The sequence below is a fragment of the Rhipicephalus microplus genome, chromosome 3 (assembly GCF_043290135.1).
Source record: "Rhipicephalus microplus isolate Deutch F79 chromosome 3, USDA_Rmic, whole genome shotgun sequence".
NCBI lineage: Eukaryota > Metazoa > Arthropoda > Arachnida > Ixodida > Ixodidae > Rhipicephalus > Rhipicephalus microplus.
Window position 1 is genome coordinate 36,026,648 of NC_134702.1, and position 25,986 is coordinate 36,052,633.

The window sequence follows — 25,986 nt, forward strand, 5'->3', positions numbered from 1 at the left end:
TTATATGTGAAAAAATACAGCACTGTAGACCAGTTTGTGCCAAGAGGTACAAATGTACTTGAAGATCGCTGATGCTTGAAGGACAATACTCATTCATTCATTGTTTCACTAGACTGTGGTATACTAAAAACCCTACAAAAGAGACCACACAAAAGTCTGTACACAACATAATTTTAAAAAATTAAACATGACAAGTACAGGGGCAAAGAAATTAATGAATAGAAAATTTACTGTGACAACATTGCTAAATCATGACCCGATTTTCAATTTGTTGTGAAAATTGAAGAGATAATGAAATAGCAGTGAAAGACTATGAACACTAGACGTCTATAATACATGTCAAAAACTAAATAATATATTTTTGCACCAGCACCATCACAATAAAGCTCCAAAGTGCTTCAAGGGTGAAAGCTAAATCTACAGCGATCTATCGTACACCTCTTATTACAAAGTATCCGTTGCACAAACTTTCTAGACCAATTCAATGTCTTCAGTGCTCCTTTATGAATAATGCTAGAAAGAATAAACTCAAAGAGGGCAGGTAACTTACATGGTTGGCGATGGAAAGCTTGTAGAGAGCGTCGCACCATAGACTGTACATTTCAGCACGTTTACGCCTGTTAAACATGCGTTCCCGAGTTATCTTGATCTTTTCTGTTTTGTCCATGCCACTAGAAATACAGGGAACAAGTCCACTGATGTCTTAAGCTGAACATCCCATCGGTTTCTACTTCACCTCTCGTAAAAGAAGGCAACAAAGCCAAAAACGGCACATATCTGCATTCATGGTCGGATACAACTTTATAAGTTCGCGGTTCTTCGTGCTCAAAGGCGAACGCACACAAGCCTAAACCAATGCCTGGGTAATCCAGATGAACAATATAAGCCTGGCGGCCTTTGTAGCCCCGCCTGCAGAGAACATTGCCAAGTGCACGAGCAGAAGAATTTCTAGAGTCATGAAGGCAAATGGCTGCCATGCTTCAATCATCAGGGCGTGAGGCCTCTCCAGAATGATTTAGTTGTATCCAACTATTTTTTCTGCAGCAGATGTCAGTGACTGCTGCTGAATATTATTATTATCATTGTTGCTGCTACAACTGTCAACTATATAATAGCAAAATTTATTTAGCAAAAAAGAGTCTGACAGCAAAGATTTCAGACCTGCTCAGTTTGATGTTAACAAGATGTTAATAGGATGTGCAGGTTTCTTGGCCAGCTGCCTACCCCTAACAGCATGTTGCACTTTGTGTTGCCATCAGCCGAAAAGTACGCCCCACATTTGCTGCCTGGCTACAAGCGGTGCTGACTGACATTCCTAGGATTGCACACAACATCAGATACACAACACACCACAACAGATAAACATCAGCCGACGTGATAGCCCAACTGACCTTGCACGGCAAGAGTAACGCAGAGGCTGCGCTGTCAACTTTGACCAGTAGCAAGTTACTTTTTTACTCCACCTTCATTTTACTTCCTATTTGTCTTAATAACCACACTTCAATTAAAAGCTACAAGTAACACTCCCTATGCTTTCATTGTGGTCACATGGTTATGTCTTAGTCAAAATGTGTCAACCACAATGCCACTGCTTCGTGCTCAATATGCAATTGCTGCAATGTATGCCACATTAACATCATCCTCCTTTGTAACTTACGGTTCGAACTTGGGTGGGGCTGGGAGCTCTGAAGGAGGGATCGGGATGTCAAGCTCAGTGTTGCCTTTGTTGAGGAACACATCAATTACCAGATCAAGCATCTGCACAGAGTTATTATAAACAGAACAATAATTAACAAATAGACACATGAGCAGTCAACCTGAACTCGTTTTAAGATGAACATGAACTCGTTTTAAGATTGTCGCAGCTAAGTACGCGACCTGTGCCTAGTAAATGGTCAGTTTCTTGTGCCCGAGAAATGCACGCTATCGCTTACTGTTCGCATGCGTGTGTCTTCTTTACATGTGTAGATATTTAACTGTAATGCTTTCTGTTTATTACATTGCAACTGTTTTTTTTCCTACATATTTTCCCAACTCAATATGTACATGTATATGTGTCTTGTGTTTTGTACCCCTAACTCAATGCCCCCCCCCCCCTTCCCCCGGGGGCTTGTAAGGTACCTTGAAATAAATAAAAACTTTATGAACCATAGGAGCACACTGCCAAAAGCCTATTCGCTACATTTTCAATGAGTAAGCGGCGATCGACAGCAGTGCTACACCCAAGACGCATCTGTATCCCTTAATCGATGGTCTGGCAATTTTCCCGCTGGGCATAATGTTTCCCACCTTTCAATTTTCAATGCAATGCATTCTTTTGCAGTAGTGGCTAGATGCTTCTGTCTTGAGAGCTGTCTATTAGCATGAGTGTTATCAGTTGCATTCTTTCTCGTAATGTGATACTTACCCAATTATACACCATTCGAAGCGCACCATAATAGCTTCGATTCTGCTACCAAAGTGAAAATGTGACGCCCATACCACAAGTAAATGCCTCGTGTGAAAACAGTGAACTAACTGATCAGTAAGTGAGGCAGTAGAAAAACTGACATACCTGTGCATAATAGTGTCAGTGTGTCGAGGGAATTCCACGTTGCGCCGAATTCGCTTACAATATGGCGCAACGCTAGGTGGCACAGACTAGCAGTTTAGCATCCACTCATGTGGTCCATAAACTTTTTTGGTAAATCAAACATTGCTACAGCCAGAACAGAAGCATGCGCATGATATTTAAAATTGAAATTCAGCACAAAAACTGACACAAACTTCAGAATCGCACCATACGTGAGACAATTCCTTTCATCTCTAAAGAGCTCCTGTGAAGAAATAATGAGGTAAAATTCCATACCAGCTGGATGGGAACTTCCACACTGAGCTGGTACCAAGAAATGACAAAGGTCGTGTCTTTAAACAACTACACAGCTGAGCCCAGAAAAATTGAGAATGCATATTCTAACAAATATATTATGTAACAAAGAACACAGATTAATTGTTTAGCCATGCTACGTTTCAATGGTTACTCCACCACAGACCACTAGTATACTGAAGTGCAGTAATACCTCGTTTATTCGAACTCGCATATCTCGAAAAATTGGCTAAGTCAAAATTTTTCATGCCACCAAACATTTTCCTATACGTCCCATGTATGCTTTTCCCTTTATATCGAAGTATTTTTGGGTAGGATTGCAGATAGCTCGTAATCTTGACTGGGAGTGGAATGAAATGAAAATTCCGTTGCCGAACTATTTCACAAAATTTGTGCGATGCTGCCATGCTCGAAGTTCATCGATTTTTTTACAGCGAAAGCTGTTATGAGATCACAACTAGGGTCACGCGCAGTTGTCCGCCGCCGCCACCGATGTCCGTAACCACATCGCGCGAATTCAGAAAAAAAAAATGTAGCACCAATGACACAGTGGGGCTCGAACACGGGTGCGCTGGGTGCCAGCCTAGTGTTTTACCACTGCACTACGCCGGTGCTTGTGACTTGTCGGCAAACTTTCTTTAAGCAGGCTCGATGTCCGAAAAGCAATCACATTATTACGACTTATAAAGCGTTTTAAAACAGCGACAGAACAACCAGTCGTCGGACAAAGCGAATAGCGTGACCCGTGGGCCGTCCAATGCTCCAACCCATTACATAAGCTTGTTCTTGTTCCCCCAATTAATTGTGGTGCATACCCACTTCAGCCATAATTCCTCATCATCGTCAGCCACTGCATGAACAATTGGCACAAAATTCCTTGCAAGTGTTTAGCGGATACCATGGTTCTCAGAAGAATGACGAAAAATAGCATAGAGAATGGCGGCCTACTACCCGAAAAATTTATTATTAATGCTCTAGTGGGTATCAAGCAAGCGTGCTTGCAGTAGTTATAAAACTGCAGTAAAATATTCTCAGCCTCAACCGCCTTACATTACTTTTCCAATAATTTTAATCTTGATATTATGATTCTCCAAGAAACTTGGCTTATACCAGATAAAAATTTCAATCTCACAGGTTTTTGTTCTTTTCGATTAGATCGCCCATCACATGGTGGTGGTTTAATGATCCTTGTATCAAGTAAATTATGCCATAAGGCAAAAATTTCTTTCACGATGTTGGACTCGGATTGTGAAATATTAGCATTAGACTATTGTCTCCCCAGATACCACCCTTTTTCAATCATAAATTGTTACTTCCCTTCCAGTGTGCAAAGTACGCGTTATCTTGACAGGGTTTTGGTAGCATGTAGAAAGGAAATTGTACTCACAGGAGATTTTAATGCACATCATTCCTCTAGGAGCCTAAGGACAGATTCTTGTGGTAGGCGACTGTGGGAATGAACTATTGATCATAACCTCTCGTGTCTGAATAAAGGCCATGTAACGTTTGTCCGAGGTCAGACTTGATCAGTATTAGATTTAACGTTTTGCTCCAATGCAATCAAGGTTTTATCATGGGCTGTTCTGGATTTGGCAACTAACAGCGACCATCTTCCTGTAGTTTTTGATATTACTTGTCCAACAGTAACTTTAGATCAGCCAAAATGCACATACAACAATCATAGCAAATTTCAAGCCTTCCTCCGTTCTGCCATTTCTAAGCTTGGAAATGCCAGTACTAAGGAGATTGCATCTACGATTGGTTCAATGCTGGAGGAATCTAGAAAAAATTCAGAATTTTCTATTCCATCGAATAAACAATCCTCCTCTCGTTGGTGGAACGATGAGTGCACGCGCAATTGCAGAAGACGAAAAGCCGCTTGGAAAAAACTTATTCATAATGAAATCCCAACAAACTGGAAGGACTATCAATTCCTTGCTGGCGTATTTAAACGCACAGTGAACTGCACGAAAGAAGAATACGACAGTAGACATTTCGATTATCTTTCTAAATAAAAAAATAGGCGTGCTTTGTTCGCTTCAGACAAGAAAAGTACTGCCAGCACCTTTAATGTTGCAGTCATTTGTCTTGACGCCGCAAGAAATGAGCACCTCTCTAGAAAACGTAGCGCAAAGCTTGGAACGCCGCTTCACTGCTAATCTTTTGGCTATTCATCTCATGCTGGTAAACTTGCATGAATTTTCAGAAGTTTCTTTAGCTGAATTAAGTCAGACAGTATTATGCTTACCGAGGACAGCTCCCGGACCAGATAGAATTACGAACTCCTTCAAAATGTTTAAATGTTAAAATTTTTACTCCAGGAATTGCCTAATCTTTTGCTCTAACTAGTGAATTATTCGTTAGGGAACGCATGGATACCTCCAGAATGGAAACTTGCCAAAACTATGTTGTTGTTCAAGAATGAAATTGGATTGATTGATTGATATGTGGGGTTTAACGTCCCAAAACCACTACATGATTATGAGAGACGCCGTAGTGGAGGGCTCCTGAAATTTAGACCACCTGGGGTTCTTTAACGTGCACCCAAATCTGAGCACACGGGCCTACAGCATTTCCGCCTCCATCGGAAATGCAGCCGCCGCAGCCGGGATTTGAACCCGCGTCCTGCGGGTCAGCAGCCGAGTACCTTAGCCACTAGACCACCGCGGCGGGGCAAGAATGAAATTGGAGCACACATGTTGGATAACATAAGGCCAATCGCACTGACATCAAATTTAGTGAAATTTGTTGAGAGAATCATCAATATACGAATTGATTGATATGTGGGTTTTAACGTCCCAAAACCACCATATGATTATGAGAGTCGCCGTAGTGGAGGGCTCCGGAAATTTCGACCACCAGGGGTTCTTTAACGTACACCCAAATTTGAGCACATGGGCCTACAACATTTCCGCCTCCATCGGAAATGCAGCCGCCGCAGCCGGGATACGAACCCGCGACCTACGGGTCAGCAGCCGAGTACCTTACCCACTAGACCACCACGGCGGGGCTCAATATACGAATTAATGAACGTGAGGTCAATTCTAAGCCCCTGTCAAATTGGGTTCGGGGCTGGTTGTTCAATTTGGAATGGCCACGTAAATTTAGAAACTCGGCTTCAATTAGCTCGGCTACATAACAAATATGCAGCTTTAGTTACCTCAGACATCGCTAAAGTATATGATACCGTGGAGCACAGTATTTTGATAGATCGATTAGAATACTTTGATTTTTCATCATGCATAGTAGCCTGGGTTCACAATATTCTTGCATACAGGAAATTTTATTGTTTTAAAGATGGGTTTTCATCATCTACCCATACAAAAACCAGGGGAGTACCCCAAGGCTCAGTGCTTTCCCCAGTGCTATTTAATTTACTAATGAACACCATTCCACGTAAACAGGATATAACAACTTATGTTTATGCAGACGATATCGCGTTTTTTGCAATGGCAGATAATATTCAGACCTTATATCAATGGCGGCAGACTTAATATATTGAAGACTTAATATATTGGCTTAATATATTGGAGAGCTGGCTCGATGGCAACTTTCTACTTAATTCGAGTAAATCTGCCCTCCTTGTTTTCTCGCTGCAATACATCGTACACATCTCTCTGTCTTACCATCATGAGGATATACCACACATGGAATCTGTTAAATACATTGAAGTAATTTATCACAAATCACTTAACTGGCAACCTCATATCGAATATATCGCCGGAAAAGATGTGCGGGCCATTGGCATATTACGTGGGCTAAGCAACTACCGCATAGATATGAGAAGAGACACACTGGTAATGATATATCGCATGTACGTTCATCCTATTTTGGAATTTGGTTGTGTTCTTTCCTCTGGAGTTCCAGCTTACAAGTTGCGGCCTCCAATTCCTCTGGAAAGAGAAGCTTTGCGCTTATGCCTTGTCCTGCCCAATACAGTTGCTACCAATGTCTTGTATCTCAAATCGAGGGTCGCTCCTCTTTCTTGTAGAATTCAGCTTCTGACTGTTAAGACATTCTTAAGAATTCATGAATCATCATTACAACATTCCGAAACAGCCTTTATTTCCACCCCGGAATCATTTTTTGGTGCTAGATGGCCGCGATTTCATGCCTCACAAATTATTCTTGTATCTCAAATCGAGGGTCGCTCCTCTTTCTTGTAGAATTCAGCTTCTGACTGTTAAGACATTCTTAAGAATTCATGAATCATCATTACAACATTCCGAAACAGCCTTTATTTCCACCCCGGAATCATTTTTTGGTGCTAGATGGCCGCGATTTCATGCCTCACAAATTATATTTGCGCAAAATTTAATGGAGCTTCTAAACGTACGTATATACGACATCATGCTGAGTCGTGATAATTCATACCCTGTGGAAATTCAATTTGATGATATTTTGCCTAGTAACACCAAATTACTTCCCCATAATATTTTGGATGGTTTACTACAAGATTACCAGCGCAGTATTACAAAAACGTTATTATTGCTACAGACGAATGGCAATGTGACGAAAAGTCAGGGATCAGTACTTTTAGCCCAATTTTAAATTGGATTTATTCCCTTCGACTACCCAATTTCATACCCATTTTTGTGGCTGAATTTTTGGCAGTAGTGCTCGCCTTACGCAAGTTAGATGCAGCAATTACATCAGCTGTCATAATAACAGATTCCCTATCTCTCTGTGCGGCACTTTCTGTTGGTGCTGACAATCAAGTAACAAAGGCGTTTCGTGCACTAGTGCCTGCGCATTTGAGAAAAGTCCTATTAGTTCGGTTGCCTAGACATAAAGGATTATTTCTAAATGAAATAGCCGATTCCTTAGCTAAGTCGTCAATTAGCGAACTGATTCTACCGCAATGTCCATCATCCGCTTATGTGACTACTGCTCGATTCCGCAGACGTACGCATTTGGAAGTCTTTAAAGGTCAGCACGAACAAACTCTACCGAATATTGCCATTTATTATACCCCTAGCGAAGAGACTTTTGCCACACTCGTAAACAAGAAGTAGCTATCACAAGGCTGCATTGCCGGTACCAAATATAAATTTCTATAAACGCAGGTCTGCTCAGGCACCTCTGCCACTGTGCACGTTCTGTGATGAACTTGAAACAATGGATAATTTCTTTTCGACCTGCAGGCAGTTTAACACATTACGAAAAACAATTTTAGAAATACCTTTACGTGGTATTGATATGGACTTATCTGTGCCTGTCATTTTGTCTCTTGGAGCTTCCATTTCTTGGTTCTCTAATGCGACAGTATGCACGGCCGTTCGGGACTATATTGATCAAACTAATAGGTTGACTAATTAATCTGTCATTATCCTAACGTGTCTACAAAATTATATATGCATAAAAATCAGAATATTACTCTAATCTAAGAATAAATTTGTTTCTTTATTGAAATATATATTTGTATGCATTAGATCAAGCACTACACTTTCCTAGGTTATCGGCAATATTTCTATTATATCTCCATTATTCCAAATCTGAACAATAATTTTTAAACCCACTCGATTCTTGGCCGATCCCCATTAGTGGGTATGCGCCACGATCAATAGGTGAACAAGAACAAGAGTGTTTTGAAAAGGCTCTGAAAGGCCGCTCTTCTAGCTTTCACTGTGACTGTGCAGTGCCTTCTGCGCAAGCGTGGCATTTTTTTTTTTTTTTCATATTTAGCAGCACCTGCCACTACGTTAATTCTTTTCGCAAACGCAAAGTGCACAAAGTCTCAGCCCAGCAGCATATCAACTTTGTCATGCGACATATGCGCTGAGCAGGGAGGCCCTCTGTCCACGCGTGGCATAGTGTGTCTCGTGCAGAGCACGTGATTTTCCCTGAGGTGTGATTTTTGTTCACCTGCGCTAACTGAGCGGTACGTATTCTTCACTGACTATGAGGAGCGGCAACTTAGCATGAGCGCGGCAAGCATGGCGTCAAAGCACTGCAAGTCGATAACGCTAGAAAAAAAGGTTTCCCTAACTAAGGAAGTGGAGAAAGGAGGCCGAACGAAATCAAGCATCGTGCAGGAATTCACCAACTCTTTGTCTATGCTTTCGACGGCGCTGAAGAACAAGCAGAAGGTGCTGAATGAATTTCAGCAGAGACTGTGAGGAACTTTGTAAAAAGGTCACCAAGCCTACATGTAACGGTGCCGCCGAAAATGATGCGACTTTTCTGGAGCACGCACTATGTGGGCAGGATGTGGCGGTGACCAGAAAAATGACAGACGCCGTACTCGTTCAAGCAGCCACTAACGTAGAGAACTACGTAGATGACAGCGATGACAAACCACCTCGAGAGGTGCCGATACCTTCTGAGACGAAAAATTTGCTATGCTCCCTCCGAAATAAGGTCGACTGTAGCGGCGGGAAAGATCGACTGATGCAATGCATCAAGCAGCTGGAGGACACCTTCCTAGGCCAGAGTACGACGGCAACGTAGACGAGCATTAGGCAGTTTTTCTCAGCTAAATAAAGTGGCAGTGCGGCAAAACCCAGCTGATTCAAGTCTCTTGTACATTATTATTTTTAAATATGCACGAGAAGAAATATTGGAAACTGCCGCTGAAGAGCAGGTAAGTAGTAGTGAGTTTTCTGAAGAGCGCTCATTTTTCCCGGCGATTAGTGCAACTTTGCTTATCTCGAAACTCTTTTTATCTAGAAATTTTCCCTCGTTTTTACCACTTCGAGTTAACAAGGTATTACTATGTCCCTTCTCATACAGTTTTCCTCTTTGATATAACTCAAACCTCATTAAAACAATGTTGCACCTATGTTGCATAAAATAAATTCATTATATCTAAAAATTTGTTATAAAAGTTTATGACTAACACTGTATATATTGCGAGACTACTTCCCATTTACTTCCTTATAAATGATAATTCATTACATCCATGTTTATTATATTGAGGTTTGAGCGTATTGGTGGATAGGATTTAAACACATCCACAACGGTTTTTGTTTTCTTATACCACACAGTAGATTCACTGAAACGAACATCAGACATATCGGGGTACTTTTAACGTCGAGTACTACTCCATTCATTACAAGGAAGGTCGATTGTCAAAACTCACGGGTTTGTTGATCCTCCAGGGACAGAGGCCAAGGATGTTCAGGGAGTCGAAGCTCGGGTACATCTGCTGCACGGGTTTATCCTCGAGCACCATTTTCTGTTGCTGGGCCGTCTCCGGAAGTCTCACCAGGGGTGCTATAAAACATTGCATACAGTTGCATGCTAAGATTAACGGGCGAGGTATTAGGCACCAGAACTGCAGTACAGTCAAACACAGATGTATAAATATCACCAAAAATAAATAAATAAATAAAACATGAGGAATCAGTTCAACGTAGCGGATAACCTTATGTCTAACTTTTAATGAAATTATTGTATTTCACGTACAAATTTTAGTGCATAGGTTGGCTTCACAACGCTAGTTACTATGAGGTAAGAAACACACTTTCGTGACATTATGCAAGTATTTTATATTTTTTAATTTTTTCACAGTTTGCGGTTGGGAACGCGAGCTCATGAACAGGGGCGCGCTTAAGCTCGAAAAAATGCAATATCGGTGGAAAAAGCTCCTCAAAATCTTCATTCACAGCTGCGTGTACTCACAAGCACTGGAAGCATCTAGTCTGCCAAGGCCCTAATGTCGGCCCCGCTTCTCAATGTCATGCTTTGCATTCTTCACGGGATGCCATCCGTACACAGCGACAACAAAAGCATTCCTTTCTCGACGTTCAATAGTAATGTCACCGACTTGACGAAGAACAGCAGGTTCTTCTCTGTTTCACCACATCCATCTTACAAACAAAATAAGCTGAGCAGCAAACGATAACGTGACATGATGAGCCAATGGCGCAAAGACAAGGGATTGTGTGAGAAAACCCTCGATGGCAAGCGGTAGTTTCGACTCCCTCAACATGGCGCTCTCCTAATCACACTTGCAAGTGGTAGTCACTTTTCTCTGAGGAAAAGCCAGAAATTTTGACCAAAAAAGCCAATTAGTTCCAGCATTTTGCACTACCCAATCTTTGATATATCAAGTGGTCTGGCTATTTTTTGTTTGAACAGCCACAGAGTTTTCTATGCAATGCCATTAAAGCATCATGTTCGAAAATGGTTTGACACAAAATATCGCTTAGTTTGCTCGAATTCGATAGAGATGTATTTGGCTTAATGCCCATCAGGTAGGCCGTAGTGAGCGGCTATGGGATCGATTGCCACCATCTAATGTTCTTTCCCATGCAGATTAAATATCGGCCCACGGATCTTCATTTCGAGCTAATCAAGATGTGGATGACTAGCCTAGAATCGAACCCATGCTCTTAAGCTTAGCAGCACAGCGCATTATTTGTTGAGATACCACGGCAGCTGTGTGAATATAGAAAAAAAAAGTTGGAAAAGAATTCCACAAAAAGTACACAAACTACAAAAAGCCACACAAAGAGAAAAAAAAAACACGCCATTTACAGCATCTGTTCTCTTTATGTACCTACACTCTGAAACGACAGCAAGTAAATCAATTCTTGGCATACGATCTGGTAACTCATTGCTGGTTAGCCTCTGTAAGGATGCTTCTGATGTACCACCTTTTCAAACATGCTTTCATATGCAAGACTGCGCTTACGGACTGAACTTGGCGTGTGCATCAGGCAAAGAGCAATCAGTTGCACAGCAGACTTGGATGATGAGCCAACCTTTCTCACTTCCATAGAAAACTATTCCTTGTGTTGCATTTCAGCTAGCTACTAGTATACATTAAGTTTCTTTTGTATGCTTCCACAACAGAGTGATGCATCTTTCAGTGCCATGAGCACTTTAGATCTGTTGGGATACATAGTGCTGGGCTTATATTGTGACCACGAGAAATTTTTGCTCAAAGGCGAAGATTCCTTTCCAAGAACTCGCGTGACCTAACATTCCCGGGAAACACATCTTCAAAAGCGGGTTTGTGATGGCATTAACCTCACTGACAGCAGCAAGAACATAATAAGAAAAATGTGCCAACTACATCCACATACTTCCTTTGGTTTAAAGGGGAACGCCAGCAATTTTTTATATATTCACCGATTTCAATAAAACTTTCAACATATGTTTGCTTTTGTACCGTGATTATACGTGCCAAATTGTACAACCAGAAGCCATTTATGACTTTAAAAAGAATTTCAAAAATTGGTGCCTGATTCCGGAATCACACCTGTAAACGTGGCCTACCATGCATATGTGACTTAACGTGCCTACTGTTTTCCAACCCCACCTAGTCCAACAGACGGAAGCAGCACAGATTTCTTCTACGTGGGGGACGACGATACGAGCACAATTGGTAGGTTTTGATAGCAGCATACAGTAAGTCAGCCATCATTGGCAATGGGTATTATGGTAAGAGCGCACATTATTGAGCAACCAGGACATCGATGCAGGGCACATCAGCTACATCATGCACTGATGGGTCAAAGCCAAATGGTGACGCTTGCATGCTCGGATAGTAGCTACGATCATCACTGAACTCATAACTGGTACGTTCAAAGAGGCTAGCACAGCTTGATTCCACATCGGATGACATTGCCAGCTTGCTTTTCACGCTGTAGAAGAAGCACATGTGCGACGTTTACACCTTGGCTAGCCACGGCAGTGCGTGGCATACTTCGTGATGTCATTGCTTACCCAGAACAGTGCAGCTCCATGTTTCGGTTCTCACTCATTCTTTATCGCTTATTTAAAACTATTGAAAAGTCTCTTGGCAATATGAGCCACCCCAGCTGTTACTACTATTAAAAAACGGCGTTATCTCAGTACGGTCGAAAATGTGCTGTAGTTCCCCTTTAAAACGAGACAAGTAGCAAAAGCAAAATAAAAAAGATGCTATTGAGTTTTTAATGAAAACCTACACATGACAGAACACTGATGGAAATCAGTGCATCCTTTTCCTTTGTTCTCTCGTTTTGCATAACAACTAATTGGTTGATGAGAAATGAAGAACTCACTCTGCGTGAGCAAGAAGATTCCACTGTTGACATCAGACCAGGGCAGTGGTGGACACACCATGGGCACCAGGCCAATGTCAAAAGCAAGTTCCTCGAGGGACGCTTCGCGATAGAGTTTGGAAAGCAGAGGATGAGGCTGCAAGTAGAGAGAAAATTTAAAAAAAAACAAGGGGTGATGGTTACTGCATTACATCAAAGGGTTCTGTCGATGTCGTAGGCTATATCTTTTTAATGCATTCCAGTTGAATATGCAGTTGATCATCAAACAGCTGCACTATTTTAGAACACCCACACTGTGGCTATGCCAAGCAGCCATTTAATACAACTTTCATTTCCCAGTTTCAAAGAAGTTCTACATATCAGAAGGACTAAGTAAATTGTCTCTCAGTGTATCATATGGGATTCTATCTTCGAATTTCATTTTCTCAGCTTTCAAGGGAAAAATCATTTTCGAGCCTTTCTATGTTTTTGGGTCAAGTATAAACTTTGGTACTGTATATGAACTATCACAAGCGCGTTTAAACGTCCTTTTAAAAAGTCCGAACCTTTATTTCTTCTTTCGTTCTCAGCCCAACGGTCCTGTAGATGTTGTAGAACGCAGGTACCATTGCCCTACAATTAGAATAATTAGAAAATTATGAGTAAGAGCTTAAGGACAGGCAACTGAAAAAATAAACAACAGACAATACACATCCCACCTCTCCCTACTTCAGGCAACCAATACAGAGAACTAAATGGCTATAAAGATCAAAACGAGACAAAATTTTGAAGTTCAAGGAATATGGAGACTTGAAGCGAGGAGAAGTCGCAAAACAAGGAGTAGTATTATGGCAGCCAGCATTTTGACAAGGTACATTTTCTAATGAGAAGGCTGTTTTTCGAAATCTGAGATTTACATATTTACTTGCATAATAGGCGCACTCCCAAAGTAGGCGTACCACCAGTTTGGTCACGAGAAATCAGAATTTTTTCATTTCCGTGCGTAACAGGTGCAACAAATTTGGTCGTGATCAGTAGTTCTACACTGTACTTGTACGGTTGCGATTCAATGCCCTCTTACACTAACTGAAGTGAGGAAAAAGAAAACAAAAAATGACCACGGCATCGCTGCGCCATCTCTGCGGGCTTGCCAAATGAGGTAGAAAGACGGCTGCCTGGGCGTCAAAGTAACCTTTGCACCGACACACGGGTGTAGCTCTGGCCGCTAACCGGCCGCGCACGCTTTGTATAAAACACGCAGTCCTCGTCAAGTGTGCCACGAGTTTCCTGTAAAAAAAAAACGTCGTTACCGCGTTTGCTACTGCGTCCGCAAATTCAAAAGCTTTTGAGCTTTCCGGCGCGAGCTTTCACCTTCACTGCCACTACGCAGACTTGCAAAAGCTTGGTGGACTTTTGTCACCGTTTATTTTCCGGCCGCGAACCTAAACGTCGTATCACACACGTTGCTCTTGTATCAGTGCCTGGTTGCGATTTTTCTGACACCCGATCTTCATGTTGTCTTATACAAACTTCCCGCGACAGCATGCTGAACGGTAGGCTAGGCCTAATCACTGTTCCTGCTTTTCGGTAGCATTCGCGGGTGATCATATTGCAGTTTCGTACAAAATTATCATTAACTCTTTTCAGTGGCTCTATTTGAAGAAAAGGGGGCCGGGGTGGTGCTTGTAACACTTGAATGGTGGTTCGCAATTCGATTGCACTGTCTTGCATATGAGGTGCAAGACCGCGAAATCAAACAATCGGTTGCACAAACAATCTATGAAGCCTGAAGCGTAGTCGGCGAATTTCTGCAATGGCACTTTCTTATTGTAGGTAATCTCCCCCCTACCCGGTGTTCATTTCGTTAGCAACGCGGGTCTCTTCTGATAGTGTAGCCTATGAAGTAGGTTGTTCCGGCTGTAGCACATATATTAGCGACTTCAGCGACGTATACGTTATCAAAGGTCTATGCGGTAGTCCGAAATAAAATTTTCGGAAATTTTTCCCTGCGCAATAGGCGCACCACGGATTTGGAGCCAGATTTTCTAGAAAACAAGTGTGCCTATTATGCGAGTAAATACGATACGAAATCAATATCGCCAGTTATTCTTATGCACATGCTGTTACAAAAAATAAGTACTATTTACCCTGACCATTGTTTAAAGGGTCACTCGCCAGGCCCCATACCAAATTTTAGTTAGACCGTGGAAGTTGTTGGGTGTCCGATGAGGAACACTTTGCCACAAAAATTTTTGAATCGGGTTTACATGACTTTGCACCCACTTTCTTCACAGGATGTATGTATCCTTCTCTGCCTTACTAATGACCTTTTTCTTGCCATTGACGCTTCTTCCCTTGTTGACTGTATTTTTCTCGACTTCGCTAAAGCTTTTGACACTGTATGCCATAAACTTCTACTGCTAAAACTAAGCAAACTTAATCTTGATGCTAACATATTAAAATGGATTGAATGCTTTTTAATAGACCGCTCCCAATTTGTAACTGCGAATGAATGCAACTCTCCCCTCTCACCCGTAACCTCTGGCGTCCCCCAAGGATCCGTTCTTGGCCCACTACTCTTCCTGATTTACATTAACGATTTGCCACATAACATCTCTTCTTCTATTAAACTTTTCGCCGATGACTGTGTTATTTACCGAGAAATTAAAACCCCTTCTGACCACCTTGCCCTTCAGTGTGACTTAGACAATGTTTCATCTTGGTGCGATACTTGGCTAATGAAGCTTAATGTTACTAAATGCAAAGTAATGAGAGTCTCACGTCGAACATGTAATATTTCTACTAACTATGTACTTAATAATTCTCTCCTTACTAAAGTTAGCTCATACAAGTACCTTGGCATTACAATTTCTGACAACCTTTCCTGGCAGTCTCACATTGACATTATTAAAAACAATGCTAACCGCACACTTGGTTATTTACGCCGTAACTTCTCCCTTGCCCCGATGCAACTGAAACTTCTGCTCTATAAAACATTAGTCCGACCAAAGCTAGAATATTCATCATCTGTATGGGATCCCCACGTAAACATCCATATCAGTAGCATCGAAGCAATTCAAAATCGCGCCGCTCGTTTCATTTTGTCGAACTATTCCCGTACAGCAAGCGTAACCCATATGAAGTCAACCTTAAATCTACCCAGCCTATCATTTCGCCGCAAAATCTCGCGCTTGTGCCTCTTCCACAAGTTGTACCATACCATGCACTCACTGAGTAACTCACTTTTTTTGCCGCCATCCTACATTTCATCCCGCAGCGATCACCACTTCAAAGTTGGAATTCCAAGCAGCCGTACAAACCTCCATTTTAATTCATTCGTGCCCAAAACAAGCACGGACTGGAATCACCTTCCCGCTTCCATTGCATCCATCACTGACCCGACCAACTTCAAGAATACCATAAACGCATACCCTTTTTAAACATGCTCCATTTGTTTGTACAGTTTGTTTGTTTGTTTTTCACCACTCCTCTCTGTAACGCCTTGTGCATTGAGAGAAAATAAATGAAATGAAATGAAATGAAATCATCATTTCAACTACACAAGATGTACTCACAGCGCTCATTATTATTAAATTTCATCAATCACCAACTGGCCGAGACTTCAATTATGGTCGTGCAATAGACAATAACAACACGGAGGCCTCAGAAATAGAATTATCATGGCATTTAGTATACTACTCCTTTAAATGAACATGATTATTCACTACGAATTGCTCATTAAAACAAAGTGATTGTGAGGCGTATCATACTAGGGGACGATCGATTAACAACGACCATTTCTTTTTGTTTTATTTTCATCAAGAACCCTGCATCCAAGTATGAAGCAAGTGTTTTCCCATTTTGACCCAACAGAAAAGCAGCCATCGAGGCAGTGATCAAACCCGTTACTTTGAGCTTGGCTCAAAACAGCACAGCAACCGAGCAACGACAGAAGGTGTCTCACTTTGTTGAAGAAGGCCGCATGGCATTGATGTCGATCTTCACTTCATGGAAGATTATGTCGTACAGGAATCGTCCAATCTGAGAACAAAAAAGAGAGAAACAAGCATATAGAAGCCTGAAAAAAACAACCTTAAGCTTTATGAATCCTATCTTCGATGACACGAAATCACATTTAGTGCGCGGTGTGCGCATTCATTGTATTTATAATCCTGTGGAAAGAAATACTATGCATTACAATGTCAAACTGCTTCCAGCCCGCCTGAGTGCCAGGCATTTCGGGCATTCCTGCCTACTATGCACTGGAAGTTTTACCCAAAGAAGTGGAGTTTATTTGCAGTCATGGTAATCATATTGACAAAATTTAGACCCAAATAGCATGCACTAATTGATGATAGGTGACAAAGTACAATGGGAAGTTTCTTGGTCTAAACATATTGAATAAAACATTTACATAAATGATGCACACTGGTGCTTCAGCACCTTTGTCACTATGATTGTAATTATAGTGCAGTGTATAATTAAGCCTTCCTAATCGAATGTTATAAGTCATCCATACAAAATTCCTAAATGCTTCATGCATCAGAAATTTCCTATTTGTTTTTTAACATATTTTTCATTTCTTAAGTACAGCAACGTTTGTGTGGTGCTGTTGTGGTCCAGCATTAACGAGTGTTTGCATTCATAAATTTATGCTTCTCTTTATTTTTGTTAAAATATACAAAGATAAGTTTATTCAACATATTTATCAACCTACACTAATCCCCATGGCTATGAATTGAACCACAAGTGAAGGACCCTCGCATGCATTGCATAACACACACACACACAAAAAGGAAAAACTAATAAATTCAGTACAAAAGGAAAACAAAGCAAAATGGCAGTATTAAAGGGTATTTTTTCAAAATACTGCACACTCGGCATTCTCAACGACTACTTACCCCTACTGAAGCGTGGAATGGCCAGTGAGATATTTCAACATCCTTCGAGGAAAAGACAGGACAAAGATTTACATGTGACAGCACTGTCATTTACAACAAATGCAATGAACTAACCTTCGAATTTCTAGAATACTATCGATAAGGACATACGAATACTAAAGTTCAGTACGAAGCACTAAAAACTAATCGACCAAGGTGTTCACTGTTGCAATGCCAGTTGCAATGCCAGTATGCTGTAACTGGCATTGCAACTTATCCTGTACAGCGACAGGAACAACAATTTGCACTTCAAAGAGGAATGTAAATAAAGTTCATTTGTGAAATATGGTAACCTGTTCGCACTCCTGCCTAGGGTGTCGCGCAACCATGGCAAATACATACAAATAAAGCTACCGTTATGTATTGGTTCTTCAAGTTGAACTCAATGCCAAGCATGTACGGTGGACTCATGGACTCAAATAATAATTTAGAGCAATGTAACCCACAAACTTTCATTCATGTAACACTGGATTGACTTGGATGAGTTGTTTCATACTTAGTAATGTAATTACAGTGCGGCAAAGTTAGGAGTGAAAACAAAGGCAGAAAAGAGCACTGACCTCAAGACAGGTGAAACCAGCACTGCACGAAGCTCATGCTCTTTCCTGTTTCTACTTTCCTTCCCAAATATCTTGTGCCGTACCAAAGTTATTAAACATTCAGTTCATGTCGAATCAGCCCAATTTCGACTTGAACACTTACATTTGAGCGAACATTCTTAACTGCATGGCCTAGTCATCACTAGCAACTGCACATACCAGTTCCTATATAGTACTAGAATTTTTGATGTCGCATTTAAATCTGTGTGCACAGTACATTCATTTATATTTGGCTGCATAAAAAGTCGAAGCACGAGGACTATCTTGGTGACTAAATTCTAACTGTTATAAAGTATGAAGGAAAGAAGGGTAAACTGTAATAACGCTAACCGAACGCTAGGATACTTACGCCGCAACTTTTCTCGCGCTCCGCTGTCCCTCAAAATTCTATTATACCGATCACTAATTCACCCAAAGCTTGAGTACGCGTGCGCTATATGGGATCCCGTGCAGCAAAATTTAATTAACGCGTTAGAATCTGTTCAGAACCGCTCAGTTCGGTTCATTTGTTCTAATTATTCCCGTACTGCTAGCATATCAGAAATGAAATCTAACCTTGACTTACCCAATTTAACTGTCCGGAGGAAACTGGCGCGACTGCATTTTTTTCATAAGATATTTTTTCACAATCCATCAATGAAGCGAGACCTCATTTCACAACCGTCATACCACTCATCGCGCATTGATCATCAGCATAAGGTTGCCATTCCGTTTTGCCGCACCAAATTCTTTTCAGCAGCCTTCTTACCGAAAACAGCCGCCGATTGGAACCACCTTCCCTCTTCCGTTGTAACAATAACAGACCCTTTGTTATTCAAGACTGCAATTTCTCAGCAATGCTTGTAATTATCTTTGTCTTGTATGTGCTTGAATTCTTATACATTTTTAGTTGACGTATGTTGCCTTCCTGATTTGCGCATCTGACACTTGTTTCTTTATTTTGTCTTTTTTTTTCTTGTGTGTTAGATATGTTGTACCCACCCCCTCCGTAATGCCCTACGGGCCCTGAGGGTATTCTAATAAATAGATAAAATAAATAAACAGCCTTTGCAGTTTACAACTTTTACCCACTTTCAGGCTCTACCAGCCCGAATCTATTTCAACAGTTTCTGGCATCGCAAAAAAAGAAAAACACGAACTGTGGAAGAAAATCTCTCAGTATACTTATTTTTGCCCCTGCATTCTGCAGGCAACTCCTTCAGCGATATTTGGGCAGCGTATGGCACCATTCAAAGCATTTTCCGGCATGCAAGCTAGGGTTGTTACTGCAGGCTTCACAGAAAAACAGAGGTGCTGTCTCCACCGTCATCGTCACTCACTTCTGTCGAATCACTGCATCGCTGTCTGGCGAAGGCACGTAATTATTTTCCTCACTACAATAATTTTCACTTTCACTAAGAGCACCAGCGTGAAACACACGCAATCAAAATGTGGCCATGCTTCTCAGCGAACCGTGTTGGAGTGGGTGTGCTCTAGGTTTCGTGCTGAACATAGTGCTGCACCCTAGTGTAAAAAAAAGTAAACCTCAACAAACTAAGCTCACACATTCCTCAGGAAATGGCGCTTCATGTATTTTAAAAATTCGTGCAACTTGCAGTGAGAAAATTGCAAGATTTAAACCACAACAACCCTTGTCGGCCGGTGCCCGACAGCAGACTGCTACGGCCATGTTGCGTTGTCAGGTGCTGCCCGACAACAGACCGCAAAGCGTTCAGGGCTCATTTTCTTGTTAGAAAACAATATTAATCAGAACTGACAGACAATTGTTCCAAGGAAAGTATAGGAGATATTATTGGAAGTAAATATAATGCTAATGTGAAGAAAGGAAAGTGGATGGAAAGATAACTTGCTGTGAGCGGGGACCGAACCTGCGACCTTCGAAAAACACGTTCGATGCCCTTCCAACTGAGCTATGCACCAGCTATTTCCCCATCAACTGCGACGAGTGTGGCGCACTCATTTTCGCCTATTGATGTCACGTAGCACGTGATCTTCTTACGAGCTGGCAGCTGACCAATAATTCTTCGCACACCAACTTAAAGGCCCACTCACCAGGTTTGACAATTTTGAGCTGACAAGCACAATGCGTAGATGGGGCGTTCGGAATCACGTATTCCAAAATTTACAATGCCACGCGCCGCGCAAATGGGTCACATTTCAAGATGAACCCTGCTCCCCCTTCCTCTCGCAGGCGCGCGCACCCAGACAATGAGGGCATAAAGTCCGCGTATCAATAGCCCTACGTACACGGTAGTGCAGTGACGTTGGTCCCCTACCTACACGACTGTGCTCTGACGTTGCCAACAGTGGCACATGACATGGAACAAATTATTTAACACGACGTGCATAGTTCAGTTAATTTGTTCTTTGAAGAGCTGAATAAAACATGAGATAAATAATGAGATGCAATAAGGGAATGTCTTTGCGCGCCTTTGTTCCATTTTTTCACGTGAATTGCAATGAGAGGCGGAGATAATGTGCCGGCGTTTCACATGCGTTCGTGTCCCTGTGGTCAGCACATCGAGCAGACGACAGCCGTGGAACGCTCCTACGCGTTCGCGCACTGAGTGTGCTCATCTATTCTACCCCGTCTAAGCCAGCGTTTCCAAACCATCCAGCAGAAACAGGCAGTAGACCATAAAATAACGCTGGTCAACAAAACAATGCTGCTCGCGTGCTTGGGGGTTGGGCTTGCTCGGGCACGTCATGCGCGCGTGACCTCTTGGTCGGATGCTGGAGAAGGTAGGGAAGAGATTTGCCTTGCCAAGGCTACGCGGGAAAGCGGCAAAGGTTTTGAGCTCGCTTCGCCTCAACATCATTTCACGCCGCTTCAAAAAACTGTTTTCACTGCTTGTAATGAACAGATTGAAAAAATTTTTGTGGCATAATGTTCCTCAACGGACACACAACAACGTCCACGGTCTAACTAAAATTTGTTATGGGGCCTGGTGAGTGGCCCTTTAAGGCAATAAGTCTGGCAGAACGACACCCTCATTATGATTGAAGGAAAGAAGGGTAAACTGATGGGCTCGTTTTCTTTGTTTACCCTTCTTTCTAACATTCATAACAAGGGTCTCATTCCGGCAGACTTGCTGCCTTCAGTACCTGTCACTCAAACCTTCTCATTGGACAGCCTGCCAATGGCTCTAGTGGTGAAGCGCATCCATTTGCAGCGACACTTAAGTCTAGCTGTCTGACTGGGGCTTGAGGCTACAAGTTGGTACAACCAGTTACAACATGCATATTAGTAACAGAATAGAAATACATTGCACAAAAAAGAGTTCACTTTTATTGATGAGCGTATCACTTAATCTCGTTGTACCTCACTTGTCATGCACGGCTATTACTTTTTAAATTCTTGTTGCTCGGATTAAACTTTCAGTTGTGAGTGTAGCGCTGTGTGTGGTTCTGTTCTTTGTCTCCGTCTTTTTTGTGCGCCGCTTTTCTTTGAATATGAATGCATATTAGTGTTACCACAGCTTCGCAAAAGCCTTACCAGAGAAGGTCCCTCGCAGTTCTCGATGCCAATCCCCTGCCACCACTCACGCGGCGTGCTCTTGCTCCACAACTCGGGCTGGAGGCAGTACTCGAGATACTTGTCGTACAACGTGCTTACCTGAGATAAACAAAATTGCCCGTGTTACCCGCAGATGACTTCTGACAATACCCAAGCGAAAATCTACAAAGAATGTACAGTACAGTTCAATACTAAAAGGAGCACTCAATCCGTAGTTCACTATCAATGGCTTAGGATTGCATGGACTGCTTTCTGAAACATAGAAATCAGCCCCATGCATACCATCAGCAGTCTTTCTCTCTTGATAAATAAAATAAACAAGTTTCGCTTTGTGCACAGCTTTGTTATCAACGAGGTAGTTATCTTCTGAAGAGTAGGCCAGGGGTCTCAAACACACAGCTTGCTGGCTTTTCGTTAGCAGCCCCCGGCTTCCCAAAGAACAAAACCTTTACAGCTTCCCTAAATGATATTTGAATTATTCTCTCACCTATTGCGATCAATAACGCTTCGCTCCAGTTAGACACAGATATGCCACTAGCGTCTATTTCAAAATTTTGGTCATTCTGGAGATCAGCAATGAGAAGCTTCTCGAAACCGGGCATGAAATCTCGTTCAGATATAACCCATATATGAGATAAGGGGAAAAGAGTGTTTTTCGATTGGTAAAAAAATTTGGTTCAAATTTTTTCTATCCTCCCTCTCTCCCCGTCTGACTTTTTTCGCTGCATTGGCCCTTGTTGGACAAAATTTTGCGACCCCAGCCCGCTACCTGACATGAGTTTAAAACTCCGGGAGTAGACTGCACATAATTATTCTAACTTCAGGGTGCCAGCTGAACAGCATTTGCCTAGCTTTTGTTTCTGATTTGATACCAGGATATTTCTGAATTGTTAATCCTAATATAAGTTCTGATGACATACAAGCAAACTAATTTTTAAGTTTTGCCTGTAAAGATGTCTCAGGAATCGAGTAGTATAAAAAAATCTTAACTTACGACCTCTAACGTTCCAAAATAACGCACCCACTATGAGGGGCATGCCGGTGGGTAGCTCAAAGTCAGTTTTTGACCAGCCACCATGGCACCTTCAGTACTCATCCAAATACACTCAAACCTCATTATAACACACTTGCATCTTAGAGTCAAAAAAGTTCGCTATATACAAAAATTCGTTATAAAAGTATATTTTTGACACAATATCTATTGCGAGACTATCCCCAATTTACTTCATTATAGTCAATATTTCATTTTATCTGGGTTCGTTACATCAAGCATTGAGATTATGACCATACCAGCCCTCATGCATTCCGACTCTTAGGTGCACATCGCCATATCTCAAAATTGCGCCGCACTGAGCGAACGAAGTGAAAAACTGGTGTGTTGCTTGCTCTGCACAACGCAGAAACAGATTTCAAATATTTAGTCACGAAAGTCTCTCTGAACAACCATCTTACGTGGCAGGTGCAGTAGCACTTGTACCAATGCTATTAAACTAAATTAAACAGAACCGACCTTGGATGCAATTCCGTTGCGCTCCTTCACGGCAGTCATGTACCGAGTCATCACCTTGACTCCAACACCATGATGCAATGTGAGCAAAGATGGACTAAAAGTCTCTGAAGACATGGCCAGCGCTCGAACCTCCTGAAAATGTAGATATATGTGGGCAACTTTCATGAACCCAAGAATTTGAGTTTTAGAGTAAATTCGTAACCTAGAATAAATTTTAACCATTGACACGTTATTTTTGCATGAAATCATATCAGTCTCCTTCCAAAACTTTTTTTATGAAAATTTGTGCATATCAATTTTCCAAAACTTGTCCCCGCAAATGTAAGTTAGCAAGTAGGACAAAGTCATACACATTCAACTACAACACTGCAAATGAAGATGCATGCATTGCATATAGACAGTCATAGTTTAAGAAATGCCACAGCACTTATTTCTAATTTAAAGGTGACAGCATTGTAATATTGAAAGAAAAACGGTCGCACCGTACGGTGAATGAGCCTAATGGTGAAATTTTGCTGAGGTTACCCGCTCGCCTTTTTCTAGCTTATGTAAAAAGGGCAAAAATCATGCCAATAGCTGAAGAACTTTTTAACCCGGGAGCTCCGCTCTAAATGTCTGAAAATGAATACGCTGTTTCACTAGTTATCAGCTGCACTAAGAAATTTGTAATCATAATAAAAAGGCTAAAACATGAATATTTTAGGAAGATCTTTTACTGCAGCCATATTTTCCTTTGTTAGAGAAAAACTGCAACAAACCAGTGACATTTTTACAAAATTAAATCATGGTACTTCATACTGTGTAATTCAATATTAAATTACATAAGTTTATAAAATATTGAAAAGATCTAGCCTGTACGAGACTGTTATGACAGATTGTTCTGAAATCTGTGAGATAATTGCAGAACTTTGAGAAGCAATACAACAATGGTCAGTAAGCTTAGAGTTGTTTGTTTTTTATTCATGACTGCCTGTCTAAATGCTCTAGCATAGCACTTATAGTTATACGGAAGTGTGACGAATCTGTCTTTATGACTCAAAGGTAGACTTTTAAACGTGGTACTTTATTCGTTCTTTTAAACCCCTAAATATCTTACTGTTATTGTAAAAATTATGAAGCCCTTAATGAAGCTTCCATTTCTAAGAGCTCACAGCGGTGATCTTTCGTTAAATGCCAGCAAATTCTGTCAAGATCACTCGAGCAGTTTCCTAACCAGAGTATTGTTGTATCGCGCGCATTCAAACGGGAAAATTATAAGTGGACCAGCGCTGCACACACATTTCATGGAAAGCACATGTAGATTAAGAGAGCAAACGTTCACCTGCAGCATGATGTTCACGTAAGCATCAGGCTCCAAGACACACAGATACGGATACAGGGACATCCCGCGGTGCACTGGAAATCAGATTACGGACAGACTTCGGACAACTCAAAGCAAATATAGAAACCATCGTGAGAGTGCAACAAAACAAGACACACGGGAAAAGAAGGACAAGGACAGGCATGTCGTGTTTTGTTGCGCTCTCACGATGGTTTCTATGTCAAAGCACCAGCTCGCCCAACAGCTCTTTCCAAAGCAAATCTTTTTCCAAGCAAACTCTTTCCAAAGCAAATACTTTTATCAACAAAGTACAACTTAAATGGTGAGAGACCGGAATGTCCCGACTGCTGTTGTGAGGCAGAAACACGTGGCTCTATAAAGGCACTGGCGATGCTTAAGGGGTAATGTTTATGCCGGTACTCCAAGTGATGCAATGGCATATTACTAATGTAGCACAGCTACAGGTATTATTGCAAATGAACAAAGTGCAAGAGAGCTAATGAAATGAAAACACCACAAATGCTACTCTACTGAACGCACTTCATATAAAACTGAAGTATATTTTCCTTGCAACAAGACTAGTATATGATGCGTCCCTTTTCCCAGATGCCACTTCTTTCCCCGAGGGCTTGAAAATGAATAAGACCAATTAATAACAAGGTAGCAGGAAGCTTAGAGCGATCAAACAGCACTTACTATACGCATGACTAAGCAGTGACCTGGTGTTTTTCACAAAGGCGTCCTTCAGCTTCACTTTCCACAATGCTTCCAGTTCCTGCACCTGTTTTCTCTGTTGGCAACAGAGAACAGCACAGAAGTGCATCAGCAGTGCACTTCATTCGTGGGAACATAACAAAAGTAGACAAAAAAATAGACAAGTAAAAACAAAGCAATGCAGCAGACTTAGGCAGACATGCAGAAATGCCAAAGAACAGAGGGTATGATGGTCGGGTAACAGCACTACAGAAAAACCTTGTTCATGTATGTTCAACTATTGCATTTTACATTTACACACTTGTCAACGTTCTTGGTCACCAGCCCCAGCGAAGAACCTACAGACACATTATGTAGTAAAATCTCCTATTTGCAAATCCCTTCTGGAAGGGTCTAGTCAAGCAAATTGCAAACTGTCGCAGTGCTGGATATGCTGAGGAGATACGTCAATGAATATGGCAATGTGGAATGCCACAAATCTATCCAACTGGTCGAAAAGAGTCTGGTTCTGGCAGAGGCACAAAAGAAGCACCAGACTTTTTTCA

At 41.6% G+C, this 25,986-nt stretch overlaps 1 protein-coding gene across 1 annotated transcript in view; it reads right to left on the minus strand.

Annotated features, from left to right (window-relative positions):
* PolrMT (mitochondrial RNA polymerase) overlaps window positions 1-25,986 on the minus strand; it is a 61,221-nt gene that overhangs the window by 24,607 nt on the left and 10,628 nt on the right. The window contains exons 10-20 of the mRNA XM_075889226.1: window positions 25,424-25,517; window positions 24,728-24,801; window positions 23,407-23,538; window positions 21,876-21,995; window positions 17,742-17,783; window positions 16,805-16,881; window positions 13,407-13,473; window positions 12,862-12,997; window positions 9,948-10,081; window positions 1,658-1,758; window positions 551-671 (exon numbers count right to left, since the gene is read on the minus strand). Of these exons, the coding sequence (XP_075745341.1) occupies window positions 551-671; window positions 1,658-1,758; window positions 9,948-10,081; window positions 12,862-12,997; window positions 13,407-13,473; window positions 16,805-16,881; window positions 17,742-17,783; window positions 21,876-21,995; window positions 23,407-23,538; window positions 24,728-24,801; window positions 25,424-25,517 (1,098 nt within the window). The remainder of the gene's footprint in view (window positions 1-550; window positions 672-1,657; window positions 1,759-9,947; window positions 10,082-12,861; window positions 12,998-13,406; window positions 13,474-16,804; window positions 16,882-17,741; window positions 17,784-21,875; window positions 21,996-23,406; window positions 23,539-24,727; window positions 24,802-25,423; window positions 25,518-25,986) is intronic.